Source organism: Ursus maritimus, unplaced genomic scaffold (assembly GCF_017311325.1).
Source record: "Ursus maritimus isolate PB19 unplaced genomic scaffold, ASM1731132v1 scaffold_1, whole genome shotgun sequence".
Lineage (NCBI taxonomy): Eukaryota > Metazoa > Chordata > Mammalia > Carnivora > Ursidae > Ursus > Ursus maritimus.
The window spans coordinates 31534670-31546936 of record NW_024423343.1 but is presented as its reverse complement, the minus strand read 5'-3'; the positions used below and the strand labels follow the sequence as shown (position 1 = coordinate 31546936).

Here is a 12267-nt window from a genome sequence, read left to right as displayed (position 1 = left end):
TGTTTATGCTGCCTTGATTTTTTTTGTGCCGGGTCCTGGGTTAGGCATTCTGCATGCATTAGTGTTTTTTTGTTTTTGTTTTTTGTTTGTTTGTTTTTAAATCTTTGCAACCACTCTGTAAAGCAAACCAGTCTTTTTTATCACATTTATGGATCAGGTCCAAAGAAGTTATTACTAGGTGTTTAACAACAAGGAAATGGTGAATCAGATATTTGACACTGAGTAACTTTCAAGTCCAGTCTTTTACCACTAAGCACTCTTTCACCTAAGGTACTTTCCTATTTCATATCTACCCACCTGCTTTTCCAGGTTTGTATTTTTCCTCCGGCTTATTTTGTGCTAGCCATATAGAAACAATTCTGGTCCTGTGAACTGATCATGCTGTTCTGTACCTCTCAGCCTTTGCCCCTTACTTGGTTCTCATCTTGTCTTTCTCCATTCTTGTCTGTTTGTTGAACTCCTTTTTTCTGGTGCCCATTCAGAGAGCATTTCTGTGTGGCCTTCCTTACCACTAACCCATCCCGGTGCCCTCACTACCGGCCCTCACACCATCCCCATGCCGACTCTCCCACCACAGCCACCTCCAGCAAATTGCTACAGACATTGCTGGGTTAAGGTTATTATTTTGTTTTGTACCCCCAATTAGAATGTGATCTCTTTGAGGGCAGTGACTCTTTTTCATCCTTTCACTTGTATTAGTCTTAACCGTAATTTGGACTTAATAAAGGTGTTCTCTTTTTGTAAGAAGATGCATATTATACTTTATACCTATTCTGAAGGAAACGATAACTGTAGAATTAATCTTGGGCGGTTGTTTGGCATGTACCTGGCTTATTTATTTACATACGTTAAACATTTGTTGTAGGCTAACTAGTGCTAGGCACTGTACCAGGTGTTCGCGATAGAGGGAAAGACACCTTGGGGAGGACAGAATGGTTTGAATGAGTCCAGTGTTTTGTATGAAGTGGGATTATGAAAAATTGTAATGACATGGACCTCTCAGAATAGTTTTGATACTGGCCTCCTAGGCGAGTGCTTGCCGCTTACTAGAAAGTCAGTAAATATGTAATTAATGAATGAAGAACCAATTAATTTGCTTGTTAATGAAGTAATGAAAAGTATAAATTTGGGTTGGGATGCAGTGTTTTTTTTTTTTTTCTGGTATCGATGAACATTTAAACTTGTAAACTTTAAGATCCTGAAAACGAAATTATTCATGATAACCTGCAGAAATTCTTTCTTTGAGAAGACATGTTGTTAGTGATATGACAAGATCAGTTTGCCATTACATGTTAGAATAGATCTGTATATAATAAATGCTTCCTGTTGCAATTTTTAGAACTTTCTTTAAACTCCCCCTAATACTTTGTTTTTTGTGTTAATGTATTATCCCTTAAAAGAGGATCTTTAAGAAATAGCTTATAAAATATTTGTATGTAGTGTTTTCCCTCCTTATATGTTCATTTTATTGTATTAGCCTTTCCTTTTAATGTAACTCGCCCTTACCCCTTACCCTCCACACCTTTTTTGTTTTTGCAGTATCTCTTGCTCCTCCTCCTCCTCCCTCCATCCTACAGGTAACTCCTCAGTTACCTTTAATGGGATTTGTGGCCAGAGTCCAAGAAAATAGTAAGTTTATGTCTTCTTTATGCTGTAGATCAGATTATAGGCATAAAATGTCATTTATATGTGATTGGCTGAATAGTCATTCATTCGCTGATACTTCACATATTTGGATATTATGAATAAGTCACTGGGTGAGCAGCTAGTGTGAATGATAAAATAAGATGAAGTTTTCTGCTTTCAGATAACTTAAAATCTGGTCGTGAAGATAAGACAAAAATAAAACACATATGAGAAAAGAAAGACCACATCAAACCAAGGAGATGCTACTTAGTCACCAGATATCCCATCTTTTTCTCTGGGTTGCTCTAACAAGTAGGAGCCTAGTTTCCTATCACTAGAGTTGTAGGGTTTTGTGGCCGCTTCAGAATCTTCCTCTAGTCTTGTGATTCCAAGTGTAAAAATGGCAATGGCCATGCCGTGGTAGGTCTCAGGGAACCAAATTACCAGTCTGTCTCCCAAGAGGCCTCGTAGATTGGCAGTGAATTTACATTGGCCTGTGGTCTGGGGTCGAGACATGCAGGATTAGATAACTAATTTTATTGACCCATTCAGTCCTCTCCTACGGAAGCATTAAGGAAGCTCAGGAGACTGATATCTACAAAGCAGGAGGCCTGCGTCACATTCAGTGAGGAATTGCTGTTACGGAGACCAGTGAACATAGTCTGAAACATAGAGGAATTCTCTTTTTGTGAGTGGTCTATGCAAGGAGCCCACGTTACAATCATAAGGTTGCATGCTGGGCACGGAGTCTGAACTAGGGGAGTTGCATTAATGAAAGTTTTAATGCCGTCAGTATGAAGAAGCCCCGTGTATGCATCTCAGAACAGGGATGGCCTGACCAGAGGGTAGAAATATTTGCACGCTGTTGCTTAGGACTCCTGCTTCTTCCATGGGCATTGCCGATACTAGAATGTGAGCTCTTATGAGAGCAGAGTTTTTTGTTGGTTCTGTTGGCTGGCTGTTTCCCCAGCATTTAAAGAAGTATCTGACACAAAGCAGACACTTCAGTCCCTGCTTTTTTCGGGTGTTTGTTTGTTTGTTTTTTTCTTGTGCTTCTATAGCTAACTAAATGCCCCCCTTTTATGGACACATTTCTTTGTTTTTTAACTGGTTGTAATCCAGTCTTACTTGCCTGAGGGCTCACTGTCTCTTTCAGGTGCCTTTGCATCTCTGCTAGCTTCTGAAAATAGTCCAACTTCTGCTTATTGGAAGGTAAACCAGGAGCACCTCCAATGTTTAGCAGTGTGATTGCCTTTTGGGATAGGCTTTTCTTTCTTTCCATAGTCATATATATTTCTCACCTACAAGATGCATAAAAATAAGAAAACTTTGTATGTGAGGTGAGCTGTGGCTGATTTTATAGACACAGCAGGACTTCTGCATTCAAATGAGTGTTGTTCTCTTCAAAACATTCACCTTGGAAAGATGTATACTTGTCTTTTAGAATTATCTTCATGGTTTTCAGGTATATTATTTTGAAGATACTCTGGTAGCAGATAGTCTGTAATAAGATCGATGTTTGGAAACACTCTGGAATTATTTGGAACCAGGTATACTGGGCTGACTAGTACAGCTATGATTCTGTTATTCTTCTTAAAATCCTTCTGTGGCTCCCCATTGCTCTTTGGATAGAATTCAAACTGTTGGAAGGCCCTTGCTGCTTAGTCCTCTTCAGCTTCCTCATGCCTCTTTCTACTGAACTTTGGCCAGTTCTCCGAAGGGTTCCTACTTTCTTACCTTTGTATTTTTTTCCTTTACAGCTGACATGAAATATCCACCCTCACTCCATCGTATCCTCTAGCCATTAACTCTTACTTATTCTTCTGGTTCAGGAAGCCTTTCCTGACGTACGTAAGAGTTTTGGTCTATTGCTCTGTTTTCTATAGTGACTTAAAGCACTTACTGGACGTAATTACAAGTGAAAATTTGGTTGTCCATGTCTCTATGACTTTTGTCCACTGCTCTGTCCCAGTGCTGAGCATAGTAGCTAACCATCAGTTGATGTTTGTTGAATGAGTAATCATGAAACCTGACTTTAAAGTTTTTAAATTGATCTCATCCCATACTAGTGTATCTTTTAAGATAACAGGCACTGAAGTTCAAATTCCTGCTCTTCCACTTACTTAGTGTAGGACTACTTAATCTTGGAAAGCCAGTTTCCACATCCATAAAATGAGGATTAAAAAAACACCTCCCAAGGTAAAGATTAAATGAAATAATGTATCAGAAAGTGCTAGCTGAGTAATTGGAACATTTTAAGTAAAAAAGGGTAGCTTATGTCAGTCTCATTCAGCTAACACTCAGGCATTATAAGAAATGGTAAAAATGAGCAATGGCAGAATCTTTGAGTAATTTTGTAGTGTAATTTCTCAAGGTGATTGTTTTGAAAGACAGCGTTCCTTTGGATCTTTGTTTTATGTAATTGTTTAATCTCTTTATCTTATAAATGCAAACAGGTTATATTGTTGATTCTTACCCCAACCATATGTAATTTGTCATAAAATATATGCTAAATCACATATCTATAGTTTTTATTTAAAAAAACCCATTAGGAGTGAAAGAATCACTTTCAATGAGTAGTTTTGAAGTGCATTAAGCAGATAGTTTGGGAAGTAGATTGGCAGCAGGTGGAAGAGTACTGGAATCGGACGGAATATGATACTGGTGTGGCCAGTCCTCACCAGACACCAGCAGTCTTCTCAGATCCATTTGATTCCATCAGTAGCTTAGATGAAAGATAGAAAATAAACAGGATTGCTCGAGGATTTCACAGAAACAGTTCTGGTACCTCATAAATAAAAATTAATAAATAAAATTGGGCAGCTGATAGATACAGCTTTACTCAGGTTATTTTGTTGAGCTGTGCTCGGTTACGTACCAAGCATTTTGAAAGCTTTGAGTTGCCTGAGTTTGGAGATAATCTTGTAGATGTTACTATATGCTGATATTTGAGCTGTGGAAGCAGATCGCTACAAGGAGAGATTTTTAAGTCACTCTTGGATATTTAGCTTGAGGAAATTCTGGATCATAAATGTCTGAATTAGTTGAAATTCTCTCTCTCTCTATAAAAAATAGCATATACAACATCTTCATGGATGAAGTTACCCAAAGTCTTGTGATTCCTATTCCACCAATTTGGTAATATGCTATTTTTTAAAAAATTCATTGAAAGGAATATAGATTACTAATATGTGACTATTCATGAGTACATTCTAATTTGTTATAAATTAAATATGCTTTTAAATGTCCAGATTATTAATATTTCTTTTTTTTTTTTTTAAAGATTTTATTTATTTATTCGACAGAGATAGAGACAGCCAGCGAGAGAGGGAACACAAGCAGGGGAGTGGGAGAGGAAGAAGCAGGCTCATAGCAGAGGAGCCTGATGTGGGGCTCGATCCCAGAACGCTGGGATCACGCCCTGAGCCAAAGGCAGATGCTTAACTGCTGTGCCACCCAGGCGCCCCAGATTATTAATATTTCTGATAACCACTGCTCCTTGGATACAATATAAAACCAAACTGTATTTTACTTATCTCTTTCTTTGAAAAAGAGGATTGTGTATTAGCATAAACAGGTTCCAAAAGGCTCATTTAATAATTACTGTTTTGGCTAAGCTTTATTTAACACCCATCAGCCCTGACCCAAAGGGAGGAGAAAGTCATGCTTGGAGATTTGAAACATTGTAGTTGGTGGGGAGCCTTCTCTTGCCCACTCATTTTTTGAAAGATCATTATTTTCAAGTCTAGATTTATATTCCATGTGTACAGAAGGTTGGATAGGAAATACTGAACCTTGCATAACACGTAGTTTTGTTATCAGCTTGATACATTCTTAGTTTCAGATACACCACCTCCACCACCACCTGTGGAAGAACCAGTCTTTGATGAGTCCCCCCCTCCACCTCCTCCCCCAGAAGATTATGAAGAGGAGGAAGCAGCTGTGGTTGAGTATAGTGATCCTTATGCTGAAGAGGACCCACCGTGGGCTCCAAGGTCTTACTTGGAAAAGGGTAAGTTTCAGAGGGATAGCTAGAGCGATGGGAAGACACCTCTACATAGAAATGGAATTTACTGGTACTAAAGAGAACCTTACTTATTTTTTTACTGATAGGTAAAGTTTTGCTTGCATAACCTATGCAACATCTTATTAATTTAGTTTACAAGGTTCATGATTTTTGAAAGTCACACTAGTAAAATTCTTTGACTATCTGATTTTATATTGATGATTATTTATTCCTACTGAATGTGCTTTTTTATGAGTGGTTTCCATAAGATAAAAAAATTAAAATAGGGCTTTTCTGGAGTGCCTCAGGAAGAGGATGATTTTTCCAATTATTAGTTATTTTAGTGGTATTTTCTATCAGATGTTTTAGGTTAAGCATCTGCATATGAAACTTTCTTCCAAGCAATAATTATGGTTTCTCAGTTCCTTTGTGAAGTAGTAGTATTGGGCATTTTTTAAGTGAAATGTTTCTCTGAATGAAACTTTTCTGACATGACACTTTTGGGACACAGGCTTCAACAAGACTAGCTCAGAAAAAAAATGTATGCTATCTTAAATTTTCTGTTAAGGAAATCAAAGCTACTAACTCACTGGTTTTAAAAATTGACCACATTAAAATCACCTGGGGAGTTTACCCTAACAAATAGTAGACTTCCACTTTGGCCAAGGTAAAGCAACAGTAATCAGTTACCCTCCCTCCTAAAGCAGGAGTGAATCCAGAAAAAGCTATAAAAAATAATAATTTTCAGATATTGGACAATAGGCAGTGGTAGACTATGACCCCATGAAGAAGGAAGTCAAACAAGGTAAACCTCTGATTGTCCTAGCTTGCTAACTGGGGGAAATTTCTGGGCCACAGTGCAAGGAGGTGGAACCCAAACAGAGCCTGGAGATCTCACTGCATAGACAAGGTAGAGATCAGAGTCTTGGGAGGCCACAGAGAAGAAGTAGTTACACAAAGACAGAGGACAGAGCTCTGGAGATCTGCAGAAGGGTCCCTTGAGCCTTTGTCGAATACTCATTTGTACATCTGTGTGAAAAAACTGCCTGAGATTGGAGAAAGAAAACCAGAGAGAAGTATGCAAAAAAAAAATTATTGGAAGTAAAAAGCCTGGGAATAGTTCATGCTCCTGAACCAGCCAGAATAGAAAGACCTTGCAATACACAAGGCATAGAGAAGATAGGCCTCAAAACTGGGTCCCTTTAGCGATGGGGCCAAATTCGCCCAGCACTAAAGCTTGTCCTGGACTGCCCTAACCAGTGCTTACATGCAGACCTTGAAAGCATCCAACCGATTTCAAGTAACTGAATTGATTTTCAGAACAAAATCCAACATTGTTCAAAAGAGTAAAAAAATCTAGGGCACCAAAAAGTTAGATCCACAGTGTTCAGCATCCAATCAAAAATTCCAAGGCATGTAAAAAAAAGCAGGAAAATATAACTAAAAGAAGTCAGTCAATAGAAACAGAGCTAGAAATGACTGAGATGGTGGAATTACAAAACAAGGGTGTTATATAGCTATTACAAATGCGCCATGTGTCCAAGAAAGTAAAAAAGAAAACATAAACACAGAGAAAAGCAGAGTATGTTTAAAAAAAGAGAGAAACCCACATAGAATTTCTAGAGATGAAAAATAACAGTATTTGAAGTGACACTTCAGAAAAGATCAGCAACTTGGATGATACAACAATAAAAACTACCCAAAAGGAGACCTGGAGAGAAACCAAACACAGAGCAACAGATATGTGGGACAATATCAAGTAGTCTTTATTTGTAGAAATATCTATTTTTTTTTAAGATTTTTTTTTAAATTTATTTATTCAAGAGAGCAAGAGAGCACAAGAAGGGGGAGCAGCAGAGGGAGAGGGAGAAGCAGACTCTCCCGCTGAGCAGAGAGCCTGACACGGGGCTCGATCCCAGGACCCTGAGATCATGACCTGAGCTGAAGGCAGATACTTTACTGACTGAACCACCCAGGCGTCCCAGAGTATATTATCCAATATATAGAAAATCCTACAAGGAATCCACAAAGAAGCTGGTAGAACCAGAAAGCGAGCTTAGCAAGATTGTAAGCTACAAAGTCATTGTGCAAAACTAGTTGGATTTAATTATTTTTTAGAAGATTTTATTTGAGAGAGAGAAAGAGAGAGAGAGTGACACAGATAGAGCACGAGCAGAGAGGAGAGGGAGAAGCAGGCTCCTCACTGAGCAGGGAGCCCGATGTGGGGCTTGATCCCAGAATCCTGGGATCATGACCTGAGCTGAAGACACATGCTTAACCGACTGAGCCACCCAGGTGCCCCAGATTAATTGGGTTTTTATATATGAGCAAGAAACACTTGGTGATTGAAACTTATAAAACCGTACCTTTTGTAGTTACATCAAAAATATGAAACACTTAAGGATAAATTTAATAAAATATATGTAAGACCTATATGATGAAAACAGAAATTAATAAAGGCCTTAAATAAATCAAGATATATATTATGCCCTTTGATCATTATTGTTCAATAATTGGTTTTCTCCAAATTGATCTGTAAATTGAATGCAATTTCAGTAAAAATTCCAGGAGCCATTCTTATAGAAATTGACAAGGGGATTCTAATAGTTATATGGAAATATAAGAGATCTATAGAATCAAAACAGTTTTTTTTTTTTTTTTTTTTAAGAGTAATGCTGGAGGATTTAAACTAAGGCTACAGTATTTGGGACGGTGTGATGCTGATATAAGTGCAGAAATATATATCAATAGAATATAGACTCTAGAAAAAGATCACACACATTGTTTAACAAAGCTGTCAAGGTAATTCAGTGGGGAAAGGTAGTGTTTTCAACAAATGTGCTATAACAGTTGGCTATCCGTCCTTTGGGGAGCTTACATTAACAAATAGTGGACTTCCATTTCTGGCCAAGGTAGAGCAACAGTCATCAGATTTACTCTAAAACCATTAGGAATGAATCCAGAAAAATTGGTATGGTGAAATAAAGGTAAAAAAATTAACGTTCATGTACTTTCTACCCTTACTTTACCATACACAAAAATTAACTTGAAATGTATTTTAGACCTAATGTACGACCTAAACTATACAACTTCTGGAGAAGAATATAGGAGAAAATCTTTGTGTACGGGGATTAGGAAAAAATATTTTAGAGAGCACATAAAAACATGACGCTTGAAAGAAAAAATTGATAGATTGAATTCCGTTAAACTTTTCTTCTTCAAAGATTCCGTAAAGAAAATGACAAGGCAAGCCTAGACTGGGAAGAAATTTTGCAAAATAACTCAGTAAGGAGGCAAACAACTTGTAGAAAAAAAATTTGAACACACTTCACCAATTAGATGCATGAATTGCAGATAAGCACATGAGAATATGCTAACCTTGTTAGTCATTAGGGAAATGCAGATTAAAGCCACAGTGAACCAAACTAAATCCCACTACACACCCTCTAGAATGGCTACAGTTAGAAACCCTGACAATACCAGGTCTTGGAGCAAGTGTGGTGAAACTGGAGCTCTTAGGCTTTGCCGGTGAGAGTACAGCGTGTTTCAGTTACTGTGACAAACAGCTGTCAGTTTCTTAGGAAATAGATACTTGCCAAGCTGATCTGGCAATCCCTTCCTACAAATTTACTTAAGAGGAATGAAGATCTATGTTCATGCAAAGACTTGAACTCAAATGTTCATAATTGCTTTTATTCATAATAGCTAAAACCTGGAAACAACGCACATGTCTTTCAACTAATGAATGCATAAACTAGTTGTGGGATATCCATCCATTCAATGGAATACTGTTCAGCAAAGAAAAGGAACAAACTTAGTGATAAAAGCAACAGTATGGATGGATTGCAAGCATTATAGTAATGAGGGAATATACTGAAGACTCATACTTCATGATTCCATTTAAATGAAATGTGAACGATCAGTGGTTTCCAGGGACCAATACTGGTGGGTGAGGAGATTTACATAGGGGCAAAAGGAAACTTTGGGGTGGTGGGCGTGTTCTATATGATGATTGTGGTGGTGGTGGTGGTGATGTATTTGTCATGTATACAGTGTATACTTTTGTCAAAACTTATTGAACTCTGCATGTATGTGGTTGTATTTTGTGTCTAAATTACACCTTAATAAAGCTGTTTTTAGGAAAAAAAATAATAAGCCCAAAGCCCTACAGTAGTAGGGTATGGCTTCGGCCATTGACATGTTTTACAAATTCCCTACCTGATTTTAACACTGTCCTAGATAAAGTGATGACAGTTTTCAGCTCTGAAAAACCAGTTCAGTTATTCCTTAAGAGAAAAGCACAATGAAAGAAAGGTTTTGCTTTCTAAAAATGTACTCTTCAGTGAGTATGTTAAAATCTGGAGAAATTTGTAAGAGAGGAAAGTGAGTTGCTTTGGTCCAAGTAACTCTTTTAGAGTTTAAAAGAGTATGCCTGAATTGTTCTCTAAGATGTTTTTCAAACATCTGATTTATCTGTTAAGTTCAGATCTTTTAAAACATGAAAATCAAGTGAGCTCTTTCTTACTCTTTCTAGCAAAACAAAAAGAACCAACCGTGCTGTGCTTATGGTTGCTTTTTTGTGCATCAGTGTTAAGGCTGCTGCGTTATAACGCATTTTGTTCGCTTGGACCGTAGGGCCTGGCTTTCAACCCTGCCTGCATTTTAGAGTCACCTAGGCAGCATGTAATGTGTCTGCACCTCCAGACCTAAGAAACCAGAATCCATGGGCATGCATCCCAGGCATCAGAATTTTTTAATTTTTTATTATGTTATATCAGTCACCATAGAGTACATCCTTAGTTTTTGATGCAGTGTTCCATGATTCATTGTTTGCGTGTAACACCCAGTGCTCCGTGCAATCTGTGCCCTCCTTACTACCCATCACCGGCCTATCCCAATCCCCCACCCCCCTCCCCTCTGAAGCCCTCAGTTTGTTTCCCAGAGTCCATAGTGACTATGCACTCAGGCATCAGCATTTGTTAAAGTTTTTCTGTAATTCCAAGGTTGAGAACCACTGCCGTAGGAGTGGTTAACCTTTGATTACTGCCCATACTAGTCAAATGGAGATAATGTGTATATGTAAGTGTCTCGATTTAACTTGGGTAAAGAACAGGTATTTCTTTGTATTTATTATGTGCTTGGCATAATGCAAGTGTTACTGCATATGTAAGGCAATTAGTCTCCCCTTTTTTGCAAACTAGGAAATTGAGGTTCAGAAATAATTTATATAACAGAAAATGTGTTACAAAAAAGACAGTATATAATAGTCATTAATGATAATAAAAGAAGCTAACACTTATATAATGTTTACTTATCATAAACAAGGCCCAGGGCTATATCTTATATGTACATTGCTTCATTTAATATAACAATGTTATATTGTTTTAAGGTGTTAGCACTATTGTAATTCCCATTATACAAAAAAGAAGCTTAGGAAAGTTAATTATGTTCTGTAAACTTACAAGTGCTAGAGCTGGAATTTGAACTAGGTGGTATAACCCTAGAGCCCACATTCTCCCCGCCCCACCCCACCCCTAGAGCCCACATTCTTAACCACTGTCCTAAGCTTGATCTCAGACCTGGGATTGAGTCTTTGCTGTACTTTTTATTAGCGTTAAATTCTTCATGGCAAACCTCAACTTATTTGTCAGTGCCCATTTTATATCCCTTCCTTCTATCAAGCCATCCGTTCTTGTGTTCTTCCAGCTCAACGATGTAACTTCTTGGTAGAAGTATAAATAATGTATAGTAACTTGTCAGATACCACTTCTGTCCGCACAGGACTATGATAGTCTCTCGTTCACCTTTGTATCTCAAAAATCAGCATGGATGCTCCATTAATGATTGTCAAAAAGTGAATAGTGCCATTAGTTGTATCTGGGGATTCCAGAAAGCTGCTCAGAGGACATGGCATTTGTGGTGTGTCTTGAATGATGAGTAGGAGTTTCTCAGGCAAAGAAGAAAGATAAGAAGGGCCATCCAGGCAGAGGGAATCCTCAGAGTGAGTCATGGCGGTTTGGGATATGGGGAGTAGTGTCACGTGTAACATGGTGGATTGTAGGGAGAGGGCGGGATATGAGTGTAGTAAGGGAAGTAAGTTGTAGGTAGTAGTGGGAAGCCTCGAATACCAGCCTGAGCTGTGTGCGTTTTTTTTTTTTTTAAATCTAATGGTAAAGGGAAATTGTAGAATATTTTTAAGCAGGTTAATAAGTTCCCATGAACTTAAATATTTTAACTTTTCTGTTTTTTTAAGATAAACTGGTAATGGTGTAGAGCACATTAGGCAGTAAGAAAAATAGGAATTGGGAAGACCAGGTTGGATACCTTCCTAAGCAAGAGATGAGGGCCTCAACTGAGGCCATAATGCTGAGAATCTTGTTCACATAAATAAGTAGATGCAAATGGAAGTGTTTCTCAAGTGACACTGTCACTCAATTTTTTTTTAACTCTTTTGAGAGTTATCTTCCAAAAATCAAATAATGTTCTGCCTTAAAAAATTATGTTCAATCATGTCTCAGCTGATAACTCCAGTATAGTATTTCTTAAGTTTTGTTAAAAGCAAAGGAATGGAAGTAACTTGCAAACAGGTTGGGTTGATCAGTCGAGTCATTCTTTCTTAATATTGCACTGTATTT

General features: G+C 37.8%; 1 protein-coding gene across 7 annotated transcripts in view; it reads left to right on the top strand.

The window, feature by feature from the left end:
- ABI2 (abl interactor 2) overlaps positions 1-12267 on the top strand; it is a 130672-nt gene that overhangs the window by 97219 nt on the left and 21186 nt on the right. For 4 of the 7 annotated variants that reach the window (XM_008687391.2, XM_040641816.1, XM_040641808.1 and 1 more), the window contains 2 exons: positions 1540-1629; positions 5465-5638. In XM_008687391.2, the coding sequence (XP_008685613.1) occupies positions 1540-1629; positions 5465-5638 (264 nt within the window). The remainder of the gene's footprint in view (positions 1-1539; positions 1630-5464; positions 5639-12267) is intronic. The other 3 variants (XM_008687392.2, XM_040641810.1, XM_008687389.2) reach the window with 1 other exon arrangement.